General features: G+C 58.9%; 1 protein-coding gene across 3 annotated transcripts; it reads right to left on the reverse strand.

The window, feature by feature from the left end:
• Window positions 1-1,004: 1,004 nt before the first annotated feature.
• SEMA7A (semaphorin 7A (JohnMiltonHagen blood group)) lies at window positions 1,005-24,609 on the reverse strand. 3 transcript variants are annotated; one of them, XM_012555089.2, is made up of 14 exons: window positions 24,438-24,609; window positions 9,838-9,983; window positions 9,248-9,289; window positions 8,581-8,673; window positions 8,302-8,386; window positions 8,046-8,156; window positions 7,268-7,407; window positions 6,453-6,637; window positions 5,389-5,497; window positions 5,101-5,299; window positions 2,267-2,394; window positions 1,914-2,068; window positions 1,636-1,697; window positions 1,005-1,402 (listed from the first exon to the last, which is right to left on the reverse strand). In XM_012555089.2, the coding sequence occupies exons 1-14, from the start codon at window positions 24,607-24,609 to the stop codon at window positions 1,041-1,043; spliced, it is 1,989 nt and encodes a 662-aa protein (XP_012410543.1). In that variant the 3' UTR covers window positions 1,005-1,040. The 3 variants fall into 3 exon arrangements, with proteins under 3 accessions (XP_012410543.1, XP_004374799.1, XP_004374800.1); XM_004374742.2 differs by having other exon boundaries at window positions 9,838-9,992; XM_004374743.2 differs by lacking the exon at window positions 9,248-9,289 and having other exon boundaries at window positions 9,838-9,992.
• Window positions 24,610-25,354: the final 745 nt, after the last annotated feature.

Raw genomic sequence — 25,354 nt, forward strand, 5'->3', positions numbered from 1 at the left:
AGGGGAGGGGAGGGCACCCCCCCGCCCCCCAACCCCCAATGCCAAGGGCAGAGTCCTGGAACCTCCCCCTGAGGACCCGGCTAGTCCTTCTAAATGAACACGGTGAACTAGGGCTCAGTTTTCTCCCTCATTCTCCCCTGTCTCCCTCACTCAACCCCTCCCATAACCACCCCTCCCCCATACCAGTGGTCAGTGTCTGTAGGACACTGGGGGGCTTGTACTGTCCCCCTCGGCCTGGGCTCCCGGGCAGAGCCAGCTCATGCCACTCTCCATGAACCCATGCCCATCTCTGGCCTCTTATACCATCCCCAGGAGCCTCAGACTGGGGCCCCTCCCCCACCCTTCCCCCAGCCCCTCCCTCTCCCACCCCATCCCCAGCCTGTAGTTTTGGTATTTTCATACAGATGCAGTCAGAAGTAGCTATACAAGAAATAAGCCTAACGTAAAAATAGAGCTTTTCCTGTCCTGTCCGGAAAGCAAACATCCTTCAATAAACATGCAAGGCGGCTGTCCAGGGGACTCAGGGCTGGCTCTACCCGGTGCCTATCCCCAGGGCTGGAGGGGGCAGCCCTAGGCCTTCAGGAACACCAGCCAACCCCACCCAAGGGGGGGGGGGAATTAAGGAGATATTTGGATATAGAGAATCCAGAAGGACTCAGGCCTCAGCTTCAAGGTCCAGAGATGGGGTCCTAGACCCCCTTTCCAATCCACAATCCCTGGTCCATGGGGTCTCAGATCCAGAGGACTGTTGCATTTAGCCAAGTCTTTGAAAAATATTCTCCAGGGGACAAAGTCTCGGGTCATAGACACCCCCAGCTTCACAGTCAGCACCTGCATTCTCTGGTCCCCACCACCTGCCCCACCTGGGGCCCAGCAGCCGCCTGCGGCTGGATGTCTCCAGGCCCGGGGACCCCACCAAGGCATTCAGTCCCCCTGGAAGAAGCAGGGGTGAGGAGCCTCAGGCGGCCAGCTCTGTGACTGAGACATTCCTAGTGTCCCAGGGGTTGCAGAAGCCTGAGGCAAGCCTGGCCCAGGAGACCCTAGTGGACCAGCAGGCTGAGGATGAGGGTGGGCAGGACACCCAGCCACAGGGAGGCGGCCAGGGCTCGGGCATGGCCCAGCAGGTGCGCGGCTGTGGTGCCGTCCTCGGGCAACAGCTCCCAGTGCTGGGTCTCGTGGAGGTAGGAGCCCTCCTGGGCCTCGCAGCGGTAGTGGCCATACTGCTGGTCCGTGAGGTTCTCAATGAACAGGATGCAGTTGGGGCTCTGGTGGCCGGGCTCACACCTCTGCTCCACGTTCTCCTTATGGAACCACGAGTAGGTGGCATGGCGGGACTCCATGGGGCAGCTCAGGTAGTAGCGCGAGTTCCGGGCCAGGGACACCTTCTGCAGCGGAGCCCCATCTGGGGAGGTTGCAGGGAGGCAGCGTAAGGAAGGTTCCCAGGAGAGGCTGTGTCCCCCCCATGTGACCGGACCTCCAGGGGCAAGCCTCCTAAATGAATATGTTCTCCCTCACCTTACCCCTCCCAGAATCAGCCCCCACCCCAACGGGGCTCCCTAGGCAGAACTGTAACTGGGGCTCCCAGGGCAAGGCCATGCCTCCCTCCAACGTGGGCAATAGGGCCGGATCCAGTACCTGGCTTTGGGTTGGGACACTCTTTATGTGGCTCAGCTGGATTAATGGACTGCAGCACAGACCTAGAGCTGAAGGAGGGAGGCTGAGCCGATAGGAGGCTGCAGCCCTGGCCCCCCTCCTCATCGTTACACTTCACCCCAGGAGCAGTACTGTTATCCATCCAGAAGGGGGCTGGCCAAAATGGTCCAGCACTGATGCTTCCTGAAGTCCATCAGTACACGCCCACCCCCTCTCCCGTGTCCCCCTTCTCCCAGGGACAAGGGATCCAGCCGACATACCTTGGGACACTGTAGATGGAGACGCAGTGGCCCTGGTCCCAGACGCAGTAGGGGTCTCGGGCCATGAGGCAGCCATGGCAGCCCCCTCTGTAGACTTCACACAGGTCCAGGGGCACCTGGCTGACCCCCTTCTGGGAGGTCACATATAGCTTCCGCTGGAAGGAAAGCAGGACTTGGGGTTAGCCTAGGGCCCCGACACCCTACACAAAGTTTTAAGTCCCAGTCCATAAGGCCAGGCAACTTGGGAAGCCCTGGAGCCCAGAGGTTCCTTAAAGGACATGCAAATCGCAAGCAAAGGAACCCTGTCCTCAGCTGGCCACCAATGGGCAGCCCTGTGAGGTGGGGAGGCTCACCCGGTCAGTGTCCAGCGTCATGGCCTTGATGGCGACTGTCTGGCGGAAGGGCTGGATTTCCATGATGTTGAAGACAAGGCTGTGTTCCTGTTCCCCCGACTCCACAACCTTGTGGATGGTGCCCTTGTCTGTGAGCAATGGGCAGAGGGTCAGTGGTGGGAGCCCACTACAGAGCCGAGGCAGCCTCCCTGGAGGCTGAGCCAGTCCAGGAAAAACATGGAGAGAGACCCAGGTCGGGGTGGCATGCCTCTGGCTCGGAAGTCGTCTGTCAGGCGAGGATCACAGGACTGGTGGGGATGGGGGGAGAGGAGAGCGTGACTAGGGAGGAATGTAGGAGCCCGAGGGCAGCCCAGGAAGTTTCCAAAGCTGGACCAGGAAGGCCATCCCAGGAGGCCCAGAGCTTCCCTGAGAGGGCCTGAAGTCCACCCACGAAGCTGGAGTGTGAAGAACAGAACCAGAAGCCGTGGCACCTGAGTATTGGGTCAAGCCCTCTACCACAGTGGTTCCTCCACAACCTTGTAGGGTGGGTGCAATCCATTTTGCAAGTAAGAAAATGAGGTTCAGAAACGCTAAGCAACTTGCTCAAGGTCACATAGCTGGTGAACGGCAGAGACCAAGTTGGAACCCAGATCTGTCAGAATCCAACCCCTAGGCTTTTATTACTCCCCTGCCTCTTGGATTCTTAAGGGATATATTCTCTTTAAATAAACTTTTAATTTTGGAATAATTTTAGATTTACAGAAAGTTTGCAAAGAGAGCACAGAGAGTCTTCGAATACCCTTCATGCAGCTTCCCCTAATGCTAACATCTTATATAACCATGGTACGTTTGTCACAACTAAGAAATTGACATTGGTACATCACTATTAACTAAACTACAGACTGTTCAGATTCACCAGTTTTTCCACTAATGTCCTTGTTCTGCTCTAGAAGCCAGTCCAGGATCCTACATTACATTTAGTCTTAGAGGATATTGTAATTTTTATAAAATCTTAGATCTGAAAGGGACCTTAGATTCCATCTGGTTAATTTCCAGAGGAGGGAGTGACTTGCCCAAGGCCATATAACCACGCTGCCTGCCTCCCAGATCAATGCACTCTTCGTGAGCACCTGTCAGGGATTAATGGGCATCTTGACCCCTGGGTCCTTCCAATCCCCCATCACACCCCTCTGTCCCAGTTTCTAGAATAGCCTACCTCCTTCTCTCCCTCCTTCCCAATTTCCCAGGGCATCACTTGCCCCAAAAAAGCACAGTCAGATGATCACTTGCCTAGGAAGGCTCCTCTGTGTATCTGTGAACCCCATCTGCAGACTCTGAGATATGGCCAGATGCTCCTTCAGCTGACAAGCCTCTCCCCTGCCACAGCTCCCACCCCGGTCACTGGCTTCACACACCCACCCTGCCCTCCACCTCCTTCTTACACAGCCCCAATCACTGCCTCTCCTTGGTAGAACTCTCAAGAACTGAGCCAACAACTTCTCCCAGTTATGAGAGCCTCCCATTCTCTGCAGAGGATTCAGAAAGTTCTATTTTTCATCTGACCCCAATCCTTCCTGCTGCAGGCTCCAAAATGGCTTTTCTCAAATGGCCCTCAGGGCAAAACAAGACAACTGTCCTCATCACGGAAGTGCACTCGCCTCCCACTTCTGCAAGGAAGGGGGTCTGAGGCTCACTCTGCCCAAGCTCAGCTGCCCTTGTTCTGGCTCCTGGTTCCCAGTACTGTGCTTCCCAATGCCCCACGGTCCCCCTAGCTGACCAAAACAGCTAGACCTATCGTCCCTAGGGCAGAACAAGGAGAGAGCACATGGATGCAACCAGGATGAATAAAGGAGGAAAGAGGTGGGGTCTCAGGGCCCAGAGCCCAGGCTCTGCCCCATAGGAAATTTCTTTCCCCAAGGCTTCCGGGAGCCAAACAATGGCCCTGGGGCTCAGGCTTCCAACGAGGCCACCAAGAAGCAGGAAGTCACATGGGGGAGCCCAAACAATAGGGGGTAGACACCTGGGGCCTGGACTGTGTGGCCCCAGAGTCGCTGAGCACCCAGAGGAGACACTGACCTTTCTAATGGCACCACTGTCCAGTCTTACGGAAGACCTGCAGCCTCTGCCAACGCTGGTCTCCAACAGCCACTCCTGGACTCCCTTTTGGCCACAGCCTGGGACCAGGAAGCTGCCCCACACCAGCTCAAGACTGGCTCCTCCATGTCCTGCGGCTTTCTGGAATGCAGGGGCATCTCCCAAGCATTCCATCTAGCCTCCAGGGTCAGCAAGGCCCTGGTTCCCGCAGGAAAGCCCCCTCCAGGGAAGAACAGGTGCCACCCCAGCCCTTTGCAAAGACTATGCCATCTGGAAGTCCTTCCTCAAGTCACTAAATTCTTTGGGTCCACCTACTCATTAAATGTTTCCTGTCACCTGCATAATCCAAATGCAAGGAACGGGTCCAATTTCCTCACTCAGCCTGGCAGAGGCCTGCAGGATCCCCGGCGAGCAGAGCAGCTCCCTGCTCCTGCCTCTCCACACTTCTTCCTACAACTTCCTTCCCGGAGTCAAACATCCGGACCAAAGCTGTACCAGGCTTTGCTTAGACTCACCACCTTTCTCCCTCCAAATCCTGGTGCATGCTCCTCTCCCATCCTAGGATGTCTTTCCCTTTCCCTTCTGCTCCCACCTCCTCAGGAAGTCCTCCCTGCCTGACTCTTCCAGTCACAGACACTAACCCCTGACAGCGCTTAGTCACTCAAGCCTTCCTTCCTGTGTAAAGCTCCAACCTGATGGTAATCACATTATACCTTCCATGTCCCCTCTTACAAAGCAGACTGGGGAGTCCCGTCCCTCACCTGTGGTTAGGTACAACACATGGACGGTCTCCCCATGGCTGGCCTGCATGCGGTGGACGACTATTTTCTGGTAGTGGTACTTGGAGTGGAACAGTGGTGTCTTCAGCGGTCCCATGGGTTCCACTCGCTGTGACACCTCGGGGTGACTGTCAGCCACCTGGAAGGTCTCCGTGGGTATCGGCTGGTGGTTTGGGAGGCACTGAGAAAGGAGAGCAGCTGGGTCAGTGGGGTGGCTGGGAGTGTGTGGGGTGGGTCTAGGAGCTGGGCCATGGCGGTTTTCATGCTCACCTTGCCAGGCCGAGGGTTGGGAAGGACTGAGTGGTAGCCCTTGAGCGAGGAGGTGCGGAAGACTCTGTCAATGTCACCAAGAGAATACACGCAGACAGCCGAGTAGTTCCTGGGGGGACACAGAGGCCACCTCAGCTCATGGCCCACATCCACCCGTCTCCACTCATCCAGGCCAGCCCAGCACCAGACAGAACACAATCTCAGTCTCCAGCCGAGCTCCCCAGCTCACGAGCTCCATGAAGGCCGGAGCTATCCTCAGGGCCAGGACCAGTGCCGGGCATAGAGCAGATGTTCATTAAACACCATGGAAGGAAAAAGGAAGGAAGGGATGGAGGGAGGGAGGGAGGAAGACAGCCAAGCAAATTCAACCTAATTTCTTTCTGCTGAGAACTGAAACCACAGCCTCACGTTCAGTTCTGGAATCACTGAGCTCAAAGGCTATCTGCTCTGCTCACCCCAAAGAGGAGTCCCAACACAGCCATCTCTGTTGGTGGATTCTCCAACCTCTCTGGACACAGGCTGGAGGACCCTGATGCCCGGGGGGTCAGACCCCATCCCCTCCCAGGCCCGATGGGTCTGCTCACACAGAAGCCACAGAGCAGGGCACTGACCCCACCCTGCCACCCACCTCTCCCCACACACCCCAAACACTTTCTCCTGCTTTGTTTTCAATCAATGAGAGCGATTAAGAAGTGTGAATCACCAGGCGCAGGCAGTGCCCGAGCAGGTGCGATAGCACCCAGCACCGCCAGAGAGGCCTCCGCGGCTCTGAGCACACACTGATGGTGGGACACACAGACACAGGCGCAGCTGCGAGTGTGCACATGGACACAGGCACACACACTCGTTGTACAGACTTACAAACACAACAGCATACACTTCACTGAGCACAGCCCCCACCCTCAGGCTGCATTTAATCCCCAGACCCAGGACCAGCCCTGTCCCTGAGCCCGTAGTCCCTGGTCATGCCACATCAGCTTCCTCTCAGCAGGGTTCAAGCCTGCAGATCCTTACTGGACACTTAACTGATGCCAGCCCCTGGGCCCTGGATGAGGGTCACTCACCAGGGGTTGGAGAAAACGCCATAGACCCTGGTGTCCCTCCACTGGCCGCTGGGGTCAGGGAGCAGGAAGACGTCCTGCAGCCTGTTGAAGTTCTTGTTGGTGGTGGCGTCACTGCACACCAGCATGGCTTTCAGGAAGGTGTTCCACTTGGAGACTGACAGGGAACTCTCACCACCCTGGTCGCCCTGGGAGGGTGGCGGGAGGGGAGGCTCCTCAGCACCTGCCCAGGATGCCCCATGGCCCAAGGCATCTGCTGCCAGGAATGCCAGCACCCAGGTTAAGAGAAGGCAGGCTCGGATTGGGGTAGGGATCTGCTAGGGAACGAGGCAGAGTTGCCACCCAACCCAGGCCTGGCTCCAAGGCCCAGCTCCACCTGGCAGGCTTGCCTGGCCCAGGGCTCAGGGCTGGTGGTGGGGACTCTGCAGGGGAGGGTACTGGGTCCCCACTACGTAGACAGGCTCAGACACTCATCTACCCACTCACACACGTGACTTATATTCTAGCACATTCCCACAAGTGAAGTCCACACATGTAGACACACTTTCACATGCATGCACTCTCCTGCACACACTCTCACACACACGAGTGACACACACGAGTGACACACACGTGCACACTATCACACAGGCACGTGAACTCAACCACATATAACCGCTGACAGATGTCCACTCAGCACACACAAGTGCTCCCACAATCCCATACACATGCACATTTGCACATGCTCCTTTACACACACACATGCATATATGCACATTTGCACTCACTGCCAGTCAGCCTCAGACACAGTTTTGCCCATTCCTCACACACCCGCTCACCTTGCACAGCTGAGCCACACGGGACACGTTAAGCGGGGCCCCGGGGTTCTTGTCAGGATTGTCCTCCCGGAAGAAGTAGTAGATCTTGTCATTGTAGGCCTGGTCTTGGTGCACAATGGTGGCCTTTATGAACTGCGGGTCTGCCAGGGACACAGCCGAGTGGATGTGAGTCTGGGGAACCTGCTTGGGGGACCCACCCCACCCTGCACACATCTGGGTCTGCACAAACCCAGGGCAAGTCAGACCTGGGATAAAACTTAGAACATCAGGTCTAACAGCCCAAGGGCCCCAGAGGCTGCACTCTCACCCCACACCTGTTCTGCCTTCCTTCTCTTCCCACAAAGATGTCATCGACCAGGGAGCAATGACTTCATGCCTCGGGACTGGAGGAAGCCCCCTGGGGCCCTATGTGACTTCTGCCTAATTAGTGGCACCCTAATGAGGAGGGCAGTGCTGGGCTGCCCCCACAGAAGCTCAGCAGGGGAATAAACTTTGGCTCCCAGGGACTCCGTGCTGGGTCTGGGGCTTCCTCTGTTTTTGCTCCCTGGAGTGGGTTGGGCCCATCCTGCCTCCTCACCTCTGTCTCAGCTCTTCCCCTGCTCTCTGCCAACCTGAACTCCTGGATCTGGCTGTTGAGGCCTCCACCAGCTCCCGCTTTCCTGAATGGTCTCTGGCCCCAGCGGCCCTCAGGAAGGCCTCCTAGGGGACACCAGGGTCCCATCCACCCTGGGCATCACACCTCTTGTCTACTGCAGCCCAGCCAGCAGGCCCGACTCACTCTGCATGACAGTGTCACTGGTGTAGAGCTCGCTGTCTCCCTCAATGCGGCGGAACCGGGGGATCTTCCCATTGTATTCCTGCTTCCGGATGGTGGAGTACACCTCCTTCCCTGGGGACAGTAAGAGGGGGCATGGGTAAGGGCAGACAGCCCCTGAAAGTCCATCCCCAGGGCTGGGCCACAGGACAAGGAGCTGACCACCCCCAGCCCAGAGTGGCAGCCCCCCTAGGCCCTCCTGCCCCAGCTGCAGCCCTACCATCAAACAGAACCAAGGAGTTCTCATCGGGGCTGAAGGGCGCATAACCCCTCTTCTCGCCAAGGGACTTCACGGTGCCATTCACCTGGGGAAGGCGAAGGGATCAGACGGCCATGTGATCCCACGGCCACTGCAGCTCCAACCAGGAGCCCCATCCTCCCAGGGTGAGGCCCAGAGTGAGGCCAGCCTCAGAGGCCCCCACCTCCTTCCCACCACAGGGGTCAGAGCCCACCCAGGCCAGAGGAAGCTGATTAGGCACATGCGGAGGGGCCGTCTCACCAGGCTCCAGCAGCTCGGGCGTCGGGCATTGGTGCCACAGATCAACAGTCCCTCGCCCTGCCTCTCTAGGAGGGTGATGTAGTTCTCACAGTCCTGCCCGGGAAGAGAAGAGGGAAGGAGAGAAGTCAGTCAGTAGCACCAGGACACAGTCTCAGAAAGAAGGCATCAGAGGGACAGAAGCACAGGAAGTAGCTTCCAAGGGGAGGCCAGAGGGTATGCAGCTGATTCTATCACCCCAAGAACAGAGAAAGAACAAAGAAGTCTCCAGAGAAAAACCATGTCTCTCCTCTCAGACTGGGAATCCTAGGCAGGAATGCCTCTCTGCTCTCAGATTGGGACTCCCAGGACAAGGCCATGCATCCCCCTGCAGTCTGGACTCCCAGGACAGGGCCATGCCTCCCCTTTCAGTCTGGGCTCCCAGGACAGGGCCATGCCTCCCCCTGCAGTCTGGGCTCCCAGGACAGGGCCATGCCTCCCCCTGCAGTCTGGGCTCCCAGGACAGGGCCATGCCTCCCCCTGCAGTCTGAGCCCCCAGGACAGGGCCATGCCTCCCCTTTCAGTCTGGGCTCCCAGGACAGGGTCATGCCTCTCCTCTCAGACAGTCAGGGTCTCCCCTCCCTTTTCTAAGGGCTCAGCCACCCCACCACACTCCCTCTCCCCCACTCACCCTCTTGTCCTGACAGGACCCCTTGGTGGAGCCAATGTTCACCTGGTGGAAGGAGAAGCATTAGTCCACTCTGCCAGGGGTGAGAAGCCCACCCAAGTGCTTCCCATGTACCCCCAGATGAGCCTGCAATGAAGCAACCAGTGTTCTCACGGTACAGATGAGCAGCTGGGGCTCTGAGAGGGTGAGTAGCTTACCTAGATCACACAGCCCCTCCATCTGACAGCCATGCCCCAGATCCAAAGCCCTGAGCTTAGTGGGCCCGACCCAGAGATCTCAGAAGACAGGGGTCATGGGGTTCTGGGCCCAGCTTCCTGCCGCAGCTTCCCCCATCAGCGCTACCCACCTGGCCAGAGCACTAGCTTCTGACTTTTCTTCAACCACCACCCCGCTTCCAATCTGGACTACTTTTAGGGACCCTCTCCCAAGGACCTTTTACGGGATATAGTGCAGGGTGAGCTAGTTTAGGAAGAGATGCCAACTCTCTCAGATCCCTGGGGCCCCAAGGCCAGAGGGGAGCAAAGGAGAGAGAGGGAGGTGAGGGCGCTAAGGGGCTCGGCTGTGTCCCTAACGCCAGCAGAGGAGGTGCTCACCGTTCCTTGCAGGGAGGCGTTCTTGCCCTCGGGGAAGTCAAAGAGATACACCTTGCTGCGTCCACCCACCCACACAGAGGAGCTGCCGGGCTCATGGAAAAGCACTGTGTGCGGCTCGATCTGGTCAAAGTTCACCTGCTTCTGTCCTTCGCGGTCTGCAGAGGCAGCAAGTGGTAGAACTAGTGAGGCCAGGCCTTGAGGGGAAGATCCTGGATTTCCCACGCACACCAGCCCCCCTAGAAATTAATGCTTGGTGCTCGGGGCACTGGCCAGGCCTCAGAGACAAGGGCTGGGCCGGTGTGACATCAGGACTCATAGCAGAAGTGAAAGGACCCCTAGTGCTGTCCCCACCCCAGAGCTATGCCCCTAGGGTGGCAGCCTCATCCTTCCACACAACATATATGACTTCGGCAGGATTCCGGGGCCCCAGTCTCTGGACTGTGCAAATGGTTAACACGCTCAGCTGCTAACTGAAAGGTTGGAGGTTGAAATCTACCCAGAGGCACCTGGGAAGAAAGACCTGGCGATCTACTTGCGAAAAAATCAGCCACTGAAAACCTAATGGAATACAATTCTACTCTGACACACATGGAGTTGCCATGAATCAGAGTCAACTTGACGGCAACTGGTGGGGAAAACAGACCCTCCCTCTGCTGTTCCTGAGGGGCTAGGCTCAGGCAGGAGGGCCCACAGCCCCTCAGCTCTGCCCCTGGGGCCAAAGCCTGATCTTGGCCCTGTGAATCTCTGCTGCCCCAGGACAGAGCAGACAGCCATCTCCACCCCTGCAGCCAGCGGGGCCTCTGAGCACCCCACTTTACAAAGCCCAGGTTACTGGGGATCACTTTGCCCAGAACCTCATCGTCTCCTGCAGGAAGCCCCCCCTGACCCTTCCTTGCTCACCCCCAGCCCCGCAGTGAGCGCTAGGTAGGTCAGTGTTAGAAACGAATCTTAAAGTCCACTCCCTCCCATTTCACAGCATTCACAGCTGGGAAAACAGAGGTCAGGAGAGGGGCAGGGACCAGCCCAAGGTCACATGGAAGCAAGTCTGGTAGTAGGGCCTGAACCAGAGCCCATACTCCCGCCCCCGGCTGGACTCTGCGGCATGGCCTACTCTGGCCTGGCTTCCCTCAGATTCCAGCCCTTCCAAGGAGGAAGATCAGCTCAGCCCTCGCTCCCCAGCAGCCCTGGGACAGGGAGTTCTTCTCAGAGCATATTCTGTGCCTTTAAGCAGAAGGGTTGACCGGGACTATTTTGCCCAAAAAGGAAACTGTCTGCAGCAGCCACCTCCAGGGAGATGTCTCATCTCCAACTCTGGCGACATTGCTGAGGTTGTTCTGGTTGCAGGACTAAATTATAGGGAGGGGATAGCCCATGGCTATGCCCTTAGCAATCAGCCACAACCAGCATCCTCCCACCTCTGACCAGCCTGGGGGCCTCACCCGGGAACTTGGCCTGAAGATTGTTTTTTCAGCTGCAGCAAACTCCAGGGCAGCCAGCTTGGCAGTGACATCCAAGCAGGGCACACTCCAGCCCAGGGAGAAAAGAAGCGCCATTTCCTCGAGTCTGCCCTGAATCTCTCTTGCTGCCACTTGAACCCATTCAGTGAGGATAAACAGGACCGCACACCATGGGCCCCACACTTCCATTCCTTTCCTCATGCTACCTCTCTGCCTGACAGACAACCCTAGAAGCTGGCGGGGAATGGAGGGGAGGCGGAAGGGGATGATATGTTCACGCTTCACCTCAGCTGCACCCTAGCAGGGGTACAAAGGAAGAAACCGAGGCCCCCTGGGGGGTACATCTAGCCAAGGTCACACTCCAAGGCAGGATACATCGGACCCTCCAGACGGAGTATCAGTTCTCAGGCACGTTCAGGGAGAGGTCAGCTCTCTGGCTGCGGAGCGAAGTGCTGAGCTCACTACCCTCTGGTCCACTTGGCTCTCCCGGGGGGGTCTGGGCAGCCCAAGGGAGGTCTGGGACCCCAGGCTCAATCCTCGTCAAACCCAATGTTCAGGGCAGGGGCTGAGAGCCCAGCTCAGTCCTGGGGGTGTTGGCCAAGGCTAGGCAAAGCAGACAGATCCCAGGTTCCAGGCTCTGACGCCAGCCCCGGCCGCTCCCCTGCCTACCACCCCTTCCCGAGGAGGTAAAAACCAGAGGAGTGCTGAGGTCAGCGTCTGCATCCCCCTGGCCTTCCTGACTCAGCTCCCACGGCTCCCCTTTCACCCGCAGCCTCAGCAGAGCCACCTCCCCACGGCCCAGCCTGGGATCCAGACAGTCTGTGGCCCCAGCTCCCCTCCCACTCAATCCACACCAGCCGGCCCCCAAGAAGAGCAGCAAGTCTGCGTCTGGAGACATTGGGCTGGGACCTGAGATCCACAGCTCTCAGGGTGCAGAGTGGGGAAGCCCCACCCCTCAGGCCATACTGGCAACCTCCAGCAGTCACCTCAACCCCACACCACACCTCAGAGGAAGGGCTGCTCCTGGGGAAAGAGGCACCAGGAGGGAGCCCTGGAGAGGGTACTTGTCTGGGGGCTGCAGGGCAGTCAAAGGGAGGAGACTTAGACCTGGCCTGAGGAGCCAAGTCTGATGGGGGTGACCTGGCCTGGCTCTGGAGATGAAGATCTGAGGCACACCTGGCCCTGGTAACCAATCTGAGGGCTAATGCAGGCACACCAAAGAAAGCCTGCACAGCTCTCAAGCAAAACTGTCTCGGTGTGGCCCCCAGGGCTGCTCATAAAGTATCTGCAGAATACACAAAGCAGGGTGAGGGCTGGGTGTCACTGCAGGGCCAGGACAGTCACGCAAGGGTCTGCAACCTGAGCCCAGGTTCCCTCAAATCTGGCTGCAGCCTTGGGGTGGGGGTGCGGTAATAGCCACTGTTGGTTCCATTTTGCAGAACCAGTAGGAGCCCAGGAGCCTCCCATGACCCTAGGCTCCCATCCCTCCCGGGTCTGGTGATGTGTATGAGGGGGAGGCAGGGAGATGGCGCCAGCACGGCCACAGGACTGGCCCATTCTCCACCCCAGCCCCAGCCCCAGCCTGCACCGCGCACTGCCCGAGGCCCTCAAAAGGCTTGATTGTGCCCTGGAAAGTGTCGGAGCAGCAGCAGCCCAATGAATACATGAAAGGAAGCTTTGTTCCTGCCGGGAACGGGGGCTGGGGGCGCAGGGAAAGGAGGGCTGCCTGGAAGTGAAGGCAGCACCAAGCCATCCCGGTCAGGATAGGGGCCCAGTCTCAACACCGAGAGAGCTGGGCCAGGGCAGGGGGTGACCTTCAAGGCGCTGCCCAGGCAGGCACTGAGCAAGGCCCGGGCTGCCCAGGGCAAGAGAGCAAATGTCACATCCCTAAGTGCTTTCTTTCTGCCGCATTGTGAATCAAAAGGGATGGGAAAGGAGGATAAAAGCTAGATGGCCAACAACAGGCAGGACAGAATTCTGGGAAAGGAAACCGCCTGAGCAAAGGTGGGGAGGCAAACGGATAGAAGGGACGGGGACAGAGGCCACGTGCTGCAGCCTGGGGGAGACCTAATGAGAGAAGAATTGCGAAGGTGGGCTGAGGCCCCTGTGTGATGGGGGTGGGCTGCAGCCACTGGCCAAGTGCCAGCCCAAGGGCACACAGACCCATGCCTACCAGCAAGCATGGCCAGGATTGGGAACTGCTGCCGCCTCTGGTGTTCCCCCCCACCCCGCATCCCCCTGCCCGACCAGCTTCCCATCCCGTGTGTCTAAAAGGAGCACCGTCTGGCACCGTGTCTCCCCCCTCACTCCCTAGCCTGACGCATTAGTGGCTGACTAAGTGGTAGCTAAAAGCTCCCAGAATAACCAGGGGTTTGGGCAGGGGAGGGGGCTGGGGCGCATGGGGTGGGCATAGCCCCAGAGGTGGGCCAGGCACAAGACAACCCACCGCCACGCCACCTCCGTGTGATCCTGAGCCAATACCACTCTTTCTTGACCAAGAGAGACACAGCGGGACTCCCCGGCCCTCCAACTCCCCATCCTCCTCCCAGGGCAGGACCAGCAAGCCCAGCCAGGCCAGACATGGGGGCCCAGAGGCTGGCTGGCTTGTGGGAGGCGGTCTCCCCCAGACACAGCTCCAGCCAGGGTGTCCATGGGCTCTGGTCCTGCTAGAAGAATCAGGCCTGGTTCCTCTCACAGACCCGCATGCTCCCCACACTGTCCCAGCAGCCGACCTGCCCTGCAAGTCTGGGCTTCTACAGGGCTGGTGTGCCTAAAGCAGGCCTGCCTGGTGACAGCAGCCCTCCCCTCATTCCCTCTGGGCGCTGTCACTGCCGCCACACATTCTCATTGATTGCAAAAGAGGAGGACAGACCAAGGAGGGGGGCTACCAGAGTCAGGCCTGGAATGCGGTGGGGGGATCATTGCCTGCAAGGCAGCAACAAGGGGTGGGCCCCAAGGCCTGGCCTGAGCAGCCTTCCAACCTGACCCACTGACCCCAAGGAGCATTGAGTGCTGACCTCAATGAGCCCTTTGAAAGTGGGTGGCTAGGCTCTGGGAATGGGAGGAATGTGGGCCCTCCACCAGGGAATATCTCAGTCAGGCAGCTAGGGGGACGCAGGGCAAGGGACAGCGACCACAGCAACCTCAGGCTGGAGACCCAAATACAGACAGCAGAGCCTCCTCCCACAGCTGAACCCCATCCTGCATTGCCTCACCCACCTCACACCCTCACCCAACCACGTACCTAGCTGGGGAGAAGAGGGGAGGCCCACTTGGGGCCCAGGAACTGGCCTGCAGCCTTTCTATCCCCCTTTGGATTCCACACCCACAGGTTGCGTTGGAAGGGAAGGGGTCTGAACAATCTCTGAGCTGAGGGGCTCTGAGGTCAGAGAGGCTAGGCCAATGGCCCAAGGGCACACAGCAACGGAGGCAGGGACAGGGCTAGGCCAGGTCTCAGGGTTTCTGGTACCCATCACCTATCTCCATCCCTCCAAGGACCACATTCCAAAAGATCCTCTAGATTTACAAAGGGAGCCCTGGTGATCCCCAAGTGGTTAAGAGCTCAGGCTGCTAATCAAAAGGTCAGCAATCACAGTTCGAATCCACCAGCTGCTCCTTGGAAACCCTATGGGGCAGTTCTACTCTGTCACCTAGTTCTACTGTGTCACCCAGGCTTTCCACACTTCCTTCCCCCTTGCTCAATGGCTCCCTAGATGACAAGTCACTAATCTGATCACAGAAGGGAATCACTCACCTACCCACCTTCCAGGTGGGGCCTCTGATCTTCCAGGGGCCTGAAAGAGTGACTAACACCAGACAATGTATCAGGGTGGTGGAGGGAAACCTTCCCAGTGGGGTGGCGGCAAAGGAAGAAATGTTTCATAGGTTTTGTCTCTCCCCATGTGGCCAGGGAACAGGGTGTGAGAAGTCACTTCTCATACCCAGAGTTCCCAGAGTGCCTCTGGCCAGTGCTAAGATGGGTTTTCGTTGCTGTTTGGAGTCCTGGCAACTCTCAGCAGGGCCAGGCTCTAGCCAGCTACCTGGCACTGGCGGGGCTTGTGTGCTGGGGCAGGTGGCGGGGCCCTGAGAGCAGCACTCGGTTTTATTAGCGGAGAAGAGAGAAGTCTGCCCCTCATTATCAGCCATGGGAACAGGGAGTTGCATGCTGCGCCAGAGCGGAGCATCCTCCCCACCACCAAGGTCAGCCGTGGGTGGGAAGGCAACTTATCTCCTGTCTGACTTCAGGGAGCCTTGTGCTCTGACAGCCAGGCGGCTGCTTGGCTGTGATCATCAACAGGGCTGGGCCTTCTGGAGTTCAGTTTCCTCCTCTGTGGATTGGGGATCGGGGCTCTGGCACTTGCTAAGTCTCAGTTTTATGACCCATCGTGATTCTTGGAACAAATCAGGGTTAAGTTCATGGGTGAGATTTGGGAAAGTGTGGGTCTGTACATACTGGAAATGTCAGAGGCGGTCTGGAGTGGAGGCAGCAGCAGAAGCCAACATGCTCATCTGTCTCTACTGATTAGCCCACCAATCCCCCAGTCACAGTGCAAAGAGGCAAGACAAGGGTCTGGATTCCCATTTACAAAAAAGGAAAACTAAGGCCCTTCTAAGCCACCAAGAGCTGGGTGCTCTCAGTATGGCAACACTGTGTCCAAAGGACCAGAAGGCTTGGCTGACAGGACCTGCTGGGGCAAAGGCTCAGGGGAAGGGGCAGTGTGGAGAGCAAGGCATGGGGGACCTGAGCCATGCAGGATTCAGGGGTTCTGGGAGAGAAGGCCAGAACTGAGGCACAGCCAGAGTGGGGAGGCAGCCCAGGAGAGGCAGGAAGCACAGGATGAAACATGTTCTGTCCGCTTTCTGCACATTCTCCAACCCAGCAGGTTCCAGAAGCTGCAGAGTGGGGCCAAGGTCAGCCGGTGGCTCCTTCAAAGAGAATGAGCAGGGGGCAGGGACTTCCCTAGGCCCAGAGCCAGGGCAAGGGCAGGGCAGCGGGCAGAGGATGCCTGGACCACCCCAAGTGGAGGGAGCGAGGCAGGTCTGGAGGACTGTTGACAAACATAAGGTACCCAGCTGAGCCTTAGCCTGGACCAGCAGGGCGGGTGGCGGGGGGGCACTGCGCAGGGGCAGCCAGCCAGCATACCCGACTGGCAAGGGCCAGGCCGCCGAGGCCACATTCCATCACAATCAGAGATGCTGGAGCAGGAAGAGGAGAAAAATGAAACCACGAGCCACTCACCGTTCCATGCTGTTGTTGTTAGGTGCCATCGAGTCGGTTCTGACTCATAGCAACCCTACTCCATGGCACTTATTATGTGCCAGGCACCATTCTAAGTGGTTTTTAGACATTACTCAGCTAATCACCACTAAACTCTTATGAGGTGAGTTCTCTTATTCTTTCCATTTTACAGATGAGGGCAACAAGGCACAGAGACGTTAAGTAACTTCCCCAGCACCACACAGCTGGTAAGTGGTGGAGCGGAGGTTGACACTCAAGCAGGCTGACTAGGGAATCTGAACTGATAACATTGTGCTCCATAGATGGGCCCCTGGAGGCTTCCAGGCCAGCGCCTCTCATACAGATGAGGAGACTGAGGCCCAGAGTGGGCTGGGGCCCAGTCAGAGGCCGCTTAGCCAGCAACAGTCCTGACCTGCACCCACAGTGCCCTGATGAGAGCGTGTGTGAGGGAGTGTGAGTGTGCAGGCTGGGTGGGGAGGGATCTGGGGGTGCAGCCAGAGGCCCCGGCCCTGAGTGCTGACTAGCATGACTAACTGGGAAGATAAGCCTCCGAAATCTCTGCTCAGAGGAAAAAAACACTGTGTGGTCTGGAGCTGATCACAGTGAAGGGCAGGGTGTGCCCACAAGCTCTTCTTTACTGGCCACCCAGCCAGCTTCCCACCCAGTCAGCCCTGGCCAAAAGCACTTGCCTCCATCTCTGGCTCCCCAGCTCAAGAACCCACCATGGCTCTCAACTGCCCATCCCAGCAGGGCCCGGCTCCTCTACCTGGCAATCAAGGCCCACCCGTTCTGCTCCTGCCTCGGCTCTCTCCCATCTGCACATCTTTGTTCCTGTATTCTCCATTCACCCAGACTGCCCTTTCCCCTTCTGTCTGTGCCTGTGGGTCTCACCTGTCCTTTAAGATCTAAATCCCCTGCTCCAGGAAGCCTTCGGGACTACTCTGTCCTCTCTCTGACCTTGTGCCTACACTCCATCTGGCACACATCTTCTCCCAGATCAGACTGTCTGGTGGGATTTCACCTGGATCCTGGAGGGGAGGACTGGGCCTCCTCTCACTGTATTGTCGCCAGGCCAAGCCAGAGCCAGGGTGGGCCAAATGGGGGCCGCTCAAATGCCAGGAGTGGGGAGCACTGCAGCAAGCAGAGCCCCCACATCAGAGTAGACATCTTAGCTCAGGCTCCTGGGCTGCCATGGGGTGTGGAGCTTAGCACGGTGACCTGCCTTCCTCACTAGGCTGGGTCAGAGCCCTGGGCCCAGAAGACAAACATGAACGGTGTCTGTGCCACACTCAGCCCCCACCCTTAGCTCAAGCCTGGCTTCTCCTCCTGCCCCAGGAAGCCATCTCCAATGACGCTACTTCACACTTTCCTTTCTGCTCTCACCTCCTGTCACAGACTAGGCTAGACCTACAGGTCATTCCTTAGCCTCTCTCCAGGGGCCCTCCCTACACTCTAGGCAGGAGGTCACTTCCAGGGCACCCGAGTGCTCCCCAAGGGCAAACACAGGTCTTCTCCTACTGCCTGCACAGGGGCGGGGCTAGCTGCCCTCCCTGATGTGGGGTGCACTGGGGGTGCTGGCAGAGAGCCCGGGCTCCTGCTCAGAAGCAGGGAGTGCAGAGGCTCAGCAGGATCAGCCTAATCCCAGGCTGCTGTGACTGTTAAACCCAGATTAGCCCAAGCCGTGACACAGGTCAACCTGCCCTCGAGACCCGAGCCCCAGCTGCCCCAGGAAAGGGCCAGACGAGGTGCACTGAGCTGGCTCAGATCTAAAGTCTTGAAGACAGGACAGGTCCTGGCCAGTGCAACTCCTGGGAGCAGGTGGCGCTGGGGCAGGAAGAGTTTGGCTCAGCTGAGCTGAACCGGGAGGAGCGAGGCTCAGAGAGTTCTAAGGCTGGGACAGCGCAGGGAAGAAGGCAGGCAACTCCAGCAGGCTGAGACCTAGGGGCCTGAGGAAGCTCAGGACAGAGGACACAGCCCTGGTCCCAGCTCTGCAGGGCCCAGACCTATCTCACTTCCTCCAACAAACCTTCTTGGATGACTCCAACCCACACAGCCTGGCTGGGGGCAGGGTTTAGGACATCACAAAAGAAATGTCACAGATCAGCTAGGCCGAACAGCTCTCTCGCTGGGTGACCTTGGGCCAACCGTTGCCACTGTCTGGGCCTCAGTTTCCCCATTCTATACATAGAAGGTGTGGTTTCCCCAGGTGATGGGAGACACTTGTTTTGTGACGTCCTAAAGCCTGCCACCAGCCAGGCTGTGTGGTTAGAGTCATCCAGGAAGGTTCCTTGGGGGAAGTGAGACAGATCTGGGCCCTGCAAAACTGGGCTCCACTCAACAGAAAGGAGGAGTCGGAAGGTGAACGGGGTGCAGGGAGGCATGACCAGCCAGGCACTGGCCCTGAGCAGGAAAGCGCGAGGCGCGGAGGAGAGAAGAACGGTGGGAAATAATGTGGGGAGTAGGGCCAGGCCCTGGGGAAGCAGCAGCTCTGTCCACAGTGTGTTTAAGATGGAACGTGCAGCACAGCCACGTGGAGGGCTGGAGGGGCCTCGAGGAAGTCAGGGCCACAAGCATGGAGAGACAGCAGCACCTGGGCCAAGGCCCGATGGAGGAAAGGCATGTAGGCTGGACTGGAGAGGTAGAGAGCCACCTGGTACCAGGGGGGCAGGGAGGGGACAGATCTCTTCTTCCCTCTACCTTGTCCTCCTTGGCCGAGGCTAGATCGGAAAGGGGAAGCCCCTGCTCTCTCTAAGGGGCAGAAGGCAGAATGAGGACAACAGTCCTCCCTGCTCTAGGTCCCTCTTCCCACCCTCTAGTCTGCCTGGCTCACTGAGGATGGACAGCTGGCCATACACCTGGTGGCCTGCCCTCTTTGCTAGGCTTTCTAAGGTGAGGCAGGGCAAGGGAGCCTTACTTATCCCCCTTCCAGGAGAGAGGAGGCTTCTGGGGCAGCTGGCCTGGCCAAAAAAGGAAACCAAGAGAAATGGAAACTTCCCAGCCCAGAATTGCCGACCAGAGCAGGGGAAGTATAGTCAGGCTCTCGTGACATAGCCAACTGTGGGTGAAATAAGGGACATGGGGCTGGGGCAGAGGACAGGACATCAGCCGGGGGCCACAGTGGTCAACTTGAGGGCCCCCCCCCATTCCCGCTATCACATCTGTAGGCTGCTGGACCCGCCCCCTAGGCTGAGCCTCAGCTTCCCACCCGTACATGGTGATGGGAGGGGGTCTGGCATGACCGTCCTTAAGGAAGGGTGCCCACGCCCGGCTGCTCAGAGCTCTAGGAGACCTATTAACCTGATCTAGCTCAGCCCTGGACAGCTCTCCCTGCTTCTTCCAAGTGCCCAGAGCTCCACTCCAGCCCGGCCCATCAAGGGGGCCAATGTTCCTGAAAGGAGAAGCTGGTCAGAGGAAGGCCATCTGCCCTGCCCCCAGCACAGGGAGCCTCACAGAGGAAGGGCTAATGGAGACAGAGCTGAGGGCCGAAGGCCTCCTCACCTGGAGAACCGCCCCCATCTCCCACCCCTGCGCTCAGGAATCACTGGGGAAAGCCCTGGTCTCCTTAGGCCCAGCCCTAGCTTCCCACCAGGGAACTGTGACGGAGCCATGGTATTGCCAGCACTGCTGAAACCTTTCTAGACTGCAAGGGTCCTCGCAAAGTCCCCATGTCTCAAAACAGGTCATCTGAGCCATAGCACCTGCCACTAACACACAGGCTAGCTGTCAGCTATGTTCAGCTCCCCAGGTGGCCCAGGAGCTTCCAGGGCAGGACTGGGACTCTGTTTCTCTGCCCCCTGCAGGTAACCGGACACCTGGGTGGGCTGAGAGCAGACCTGGTGACAGGCCCATTGACCCCCAGGAAAGGGAGGTAAGGAGCCTGGGTGTTGCTGGCAAGAAGGCTTCCTCAGAACTGCAGCTTCTCCCCACAGGCAGGTGGGCTGTGGAAGGACAGGTGGCCCACCTCAGATGTCCCCTTCTGCAAGAAACCTTCCCAGAGCCCTTAGGTCCAGGCTGACTCAACACCTACCCCTCAGGGTGCCCCTCATGCCTCATCTGTTCTCTCCGGTCCTAGTCACAGGGTTTGGAAATCCTGTAAAGCCAGAAGCTTCCACTTTCCCTTTCATCCTCTAGTGGCGCCTACTCTTCCTGCCATCTCAGCTTCCCACTTCTTCCAGGAAGCCCTCCCTGACATGGTAGGCTAGAGTATGTACCTCTTCAGTTCCCACAGCTGCCCTGTTACAACCCCCATCACACTCCACTGTATGTGTCTGTTTACCCATCTGTCTCCCCGTCTATACTGAGAAGTCTGTGAGGGCCGGGCTACATCTAATGTCTCATTGCGGGATCCCCAAGCCCAGCCCTGGACCAGCACAACACTGGGTCCAGTAAATGTCTGATGAATGAATATGTCCACCCCTGAGGCTGCAAGCCCACTTCTTCCCACTGATCCTGGGCCTTCTGCTCATGAGAGAAAATGACAAGAAAGAACACGTAACTCAAGGATTTCCCCTGACTTTCCAGTTTTCAATTTCTCATCTCCGCTAAGGTTCAAACAGGCCACACAACCTCTGCCCAGCCTTTCCCATCCTAGAGAGGCAGGAATCCCAAGGCATTAAGAAAAGAACAACCCCCTTCCCTCACCCTCTTTGGGCATTTGGGGAAACTGAGGCTCAGAGGAAGGCAAGGACTTGCCTAAAGTCACATAGCAAATCAGGCTAGAGCTGGGACCAGGGCCCAGATTACCAAGCTCCCAGCTCTTTGCCCCCACACCATGGTCATCCTCGGGCCATACCAGCATCCTCCCCACCCCACTCCACTCCACCCACCACCTGCTCTCAAAATCTTTCCTGTCCAGGGCAGAGGGGCCACAGAGCTTGGCAGGAAGCTCCTGGTGACATCACCAAGCACCTCTCCCAGCTTAAGAAACCCCCCCTTCTCCTGGGACTCGCCCCCCTCTCTGTTCTGCAGGAGGAGTTCACCTTGAAGGTGATGAGCGCATCCAGGTCCCTAGGGGGCGAGGATTTCCACTGGAAATGCTGACGCTCAGGGAGCCCCAGCTGTGACCTCATTCCCCGGAGGAGATGACGACCAACCCCTGCCCGGGGGAGTGGCCCATAATGGCTCCCCAGCAGCCACCAAGTCAGCAATAACATCCCGTTGATTAATTGGATAAGAGAGAAGGCACAATTGGCTGGGCAGGTGGAAGCTGGAGACTTGGACTCAGATTCCAGCTGTGCACAGGCTGGCTCACCTCTGGCCTTGGGGACCAGGACCTTCCTGGGCTTCTCCATCTCCTCCAACCAGCGATGAAATGGGGCCAGGCTGCACAGCTTACACAAGCATCCCAAACTCCTGCCAAGACCCTGCCTTCACCTGCAACCCACTCCCCTTCCACCCCTGCTTGCAGGGGAGTCAGGCACACACATATACATCCTTGACTGGCCCAGGTATCAGTGACAGCCCTCAGGGGACAACCTCCAGAGCCCTTGCTGAGACAGGTTCAGATCTCAAGGGCACCTAGCAGGTCAGTGCTGACACATCCCTCTCCCTGCCCCAAGCTGCTCAGGGCCACGGCTTCATCAACGCTGGTGAGGCATTAACCTCCCCGGGTACAGGCTGGGACCCTGCCAGAGCTCCCTGTTTTAATCTTTCCCTAGCAGCAGAAAAGAATTCTCCATGCCTACTCCTGATCCCTCACCTGTCCTAGCGCGAAAGTTCCTCCAACCCCAATCTAAGTCTCGTAGAGAAGTAGCTCCAGAACCACCATCATCCTTGAACTAGTCCTACCTGAAGGCCACCACCTCATCACTACCTCCACCCCCTGGAGGACCAGGACCTAGGCCTGCAGCAAAACTAAGAAGGGTCCCTCTCCCCCAACTCCTGGGTTTGCCCTGCCCAAACCCATTCCTGCCCGACTGCCATGTGTCACCCCACAGGAGACAGGAGGCAGCTGTCAGCCAGGCACACTGTTACCAGCTGGTGGCCCTGGGGGGCAGGTGAATGGCAGGGCCTGTCTGGCCAGTGGGACACCTGGCACTGGTGAAGGTAACTACAGAGTGCCCTTGGACAAGATTGGTGAGGGGCTGGAGGACCCCAAGCAGAGGGCAAGGTCGGTGTGGCTAGAGCAGAGACACACATGCTGCGGAAAGCGGGTGGAGCTAGGCTGGGAGCTTTGAAAAGAGGGTAAGAGGGCTGAAAGCAGCTTTAAATAGCCTCAGGGTGGGGACTAAGTGTCCAGAATGGAGAAGTACACAGTAAGTGTTGAGACATGGTTATGCATTAAGTGGATATGTATCAGGAGGGGAGGTCTTAGGGGGACATTGGGGAGGGGAGCAGAACCAAATGCAAGGGGCTTGGTGCAAGGGGAGATTTCAGAACACTCAGATGTGGCTATTTGTTCCCTCCAGAGTGCCCAAGTGCTGAGGGCAAGGCAAAGGAGCAGGGAGGGCAGAGGAAGCCTGGCTGGGGCTGGCACAGACTCAGGTCTGAGAGGTGTACAGGTGTGCACCATGAGCAGGCGGTCGGTACTCCAAACACACCATCGTCCACTCCCCCAAGGAACACTTCTGTCTGGGTAGCAAAGCTGGCCCCCAGAGCCCCTCACTCATGGCCCACAGAGGACCATCATCCCTAACCCAGAACCGGGACTGATCCTGTGCCAGGACAGAGTCCCCGCCTGCATCATGAGCTCCCACGGTGCCCAGTGACCTTGGGCAAGTCACATTCCTTGCTGCTGCCGCAGTTCGGGCCACTCATTTTTGTGTATGGGTTTTTTTTCCCCTCTGCTAAGAATACCTGCCCCAGATAATGCTCAAACGCTTGCAATCCCTGCAAACCGCCGCAGGCATCAAAGGGCTCCGGGGCGGGGGGTGGGGTGGGTGGGGGGTGGGCAGAACCTACTGGCCAGCCCAGCCCCCGTCAAAAGTCCACCACCACCACCACCACCGGGGGCCACAGCGACGCCAAAATTTGGGGACATAGCCTAGTCAGCCTGAGGGCGGGGGAGGCATTTGTGTGCAATGCAGTGGAGGGGAGTTCAGTCCCTAGCGACAGAAAACCTCAAACCCCCGCCTAGCCGGCTTTCTGTCCCATAGTACAGGGGTCTGAACTGAGGCGCCTCTGGGGGAGACTCTGGTCCCCCAGTTCATATATTTATCGTGGCCTAAAGGCTGCACCCCCGCCCCAGATCCGTCCCCATCCACCGGGCACTGACCCCCACGCTAGCGCCAATTCCTGGTGACAACTGCCACGTGCGGGCAAGAGGGGAGCGGCCTGTCCTGGCACGGCGGAGGCAGCGCCCGGGTGCCTCAAGCCCCCGCGCCGCACCCCGTCCCGGCTCGCCGCAGGGTGCCCACCCCCTTGCCTGGCCCATGCTCTGGGCCGGGGCGGGGGCGGGCGGCGGGGTCTTTGTTCCCGCAGCCAGAGCGTGGTGGCGGCGGCAAGGGGTCCGCGCCCCCCTCCCCGGCCCAGTCTGCGCCCCGCGCACCAGCGGAGCCTGCAGCTCAGGAGGAGGGGGCCCAGGTGGGGGGCCCGGCTGGGAGACCGTCCTCCGCAGAGGCCTCCGAGCCGAAGGACCTGGAGCGGCTCGGGGCCGAGAGCGGGGCCCGCCCCCTCCCCCCGCGCCCCGGCGCTGCGGCTCCGGCTGCTGGCGGACTTGGAGCGACTTAGCCCGGGCCCGGGCCGCCGCCGCTTGCTCTCTGCAGCGTTACAGCCGGCTCCGGCGTGCCGGGGCGCACACTCACACACACGCACAGGGACCCACACGCTCTCCGCAGGGCCAGCCCGGGACCCGCAGAGCCGCGCGCACACACTCCCTCTCGGTGCCACACACTCCGCACCTGCCCAGCGCAGCGCCGGAGCCCGCACCCCGGCCCGCGCCCCGCCGGGCGCGCGGCTCAGCCTACCTTCCCAGGCTGCGAAGATGCGGGGTCCGCTCCTCGGGTGGCCTTGGGTGGCGGCGGCGGTCGCCCAGAGCAGCAGTAGCAGCCGCAGCAGCGGCCCGGACCGAGTCGGCGGGCCGAGGACGCGGGCGCTTGGGGCGCCGAGGGCGGCGCGTCCGGGCGGGGGCAGTGGCATCCCTTGGCCCCGGAGCGACAGCGGCGAGCAGCCGAGAGTGAGCCAGCACCCGGCCGCAGGCAGACCCAGGCTGGGGAGGCGGAGTCAAAAGCCTGACCCCACCCCGCCCCTCCCCCGCCCCTCTCCTTTCTCTCCAACTCTGCCGCCCAAGTGGGGGCGCAGTACCCGCGCCGGGGGAACCTTCGCCATCCTGTCGCCGGCAACTCCGCTGGAGAACACGGCGGGGGCAAGACAGAACTATGGTGATCGGTAGCAGGTCTCGTCCCCTCTCTGAGCCTCAGTTGCACTCCCTCCACCCCACGAAACGATTGTCCTAGAAGTCTCGGAAGGACCTCCCAGAGGGCACGGACAGTCTAATACCAGTCCATCTTGCTAATGGCCAGCTAAGTGGTTCGGGCCCGAGGGCTGTGGTTCTCCGAGGATGGGCTGGCGTGAGTGGACACAGGCTCCCTGCCGAGCCGCAGAGCAGAGCAAGATGTTTTCCCCGAAGAGTGCAGGGGGTAGGGACCATGATCTGTGGAGAGCACTCAGCACCCCATTATCGCGCTCTGCCTGCGAGAACACTGAGAAGGTTTCATCTTGGCCTGGCTCCCTCCCCTCCCTTCTCTTCCCTTCCCCAGCCAGCAGCCTTCTGGGCTGACTCCCCCTGAGCCAGCTGGTGTATGCTCAGAAAATCTAAACTCATTTCCATGTGAGCAGAGGGGGATATAATTAGGAAGGCACCTTCCCAGAGGGGAGAGAGTGG

The sequence above is a fragment of the Trichechus manatus genome, unplaced genomic scaffold, assembly GCF_000243295.1.
Source record: "Trichechus manatus latirostris isolate Lorelei unplaced genomic scaffold, TriManLat1.0 scaffold00030, whole genome shotgun sequence".
Classification (NCBI taxonomy): domain Eukaryota; kingdom Metazoa; phylum Chordata; class Mammalia; order Sirenia; family Trichechidae; genus Trichechus; species Trichechus manatus.

What these genes read in the sequence shown, in the direction of transcription:
- SEMA7A (XM_004374742.2), bottom strand. Translation starts at nt 24,609, where the DNA reads ATGCCACTGCCCCCGCCCGGACGCGCCGCCCTCGGCGCCCCAAGCGCC. An exon ending in GCCCGAGCTGCTGGAGCCTG is followed by an intron (nt 8,387 to 8,580) that starts GTGAGACGGCCC and finishes CGCCTTCCCCAG; the next exon opens with GTGAATGGCACCGTGAAGTC. An exon ending in GTGTGGCTCAGCTGTGCAAG is followed by an intron (nt 6,638 to 7,267) that starts GTGAGCGGGTGT and finishes CCACCCTCCCAG; the next exon opens with GGCGACCAGGGTGGTGAGAG.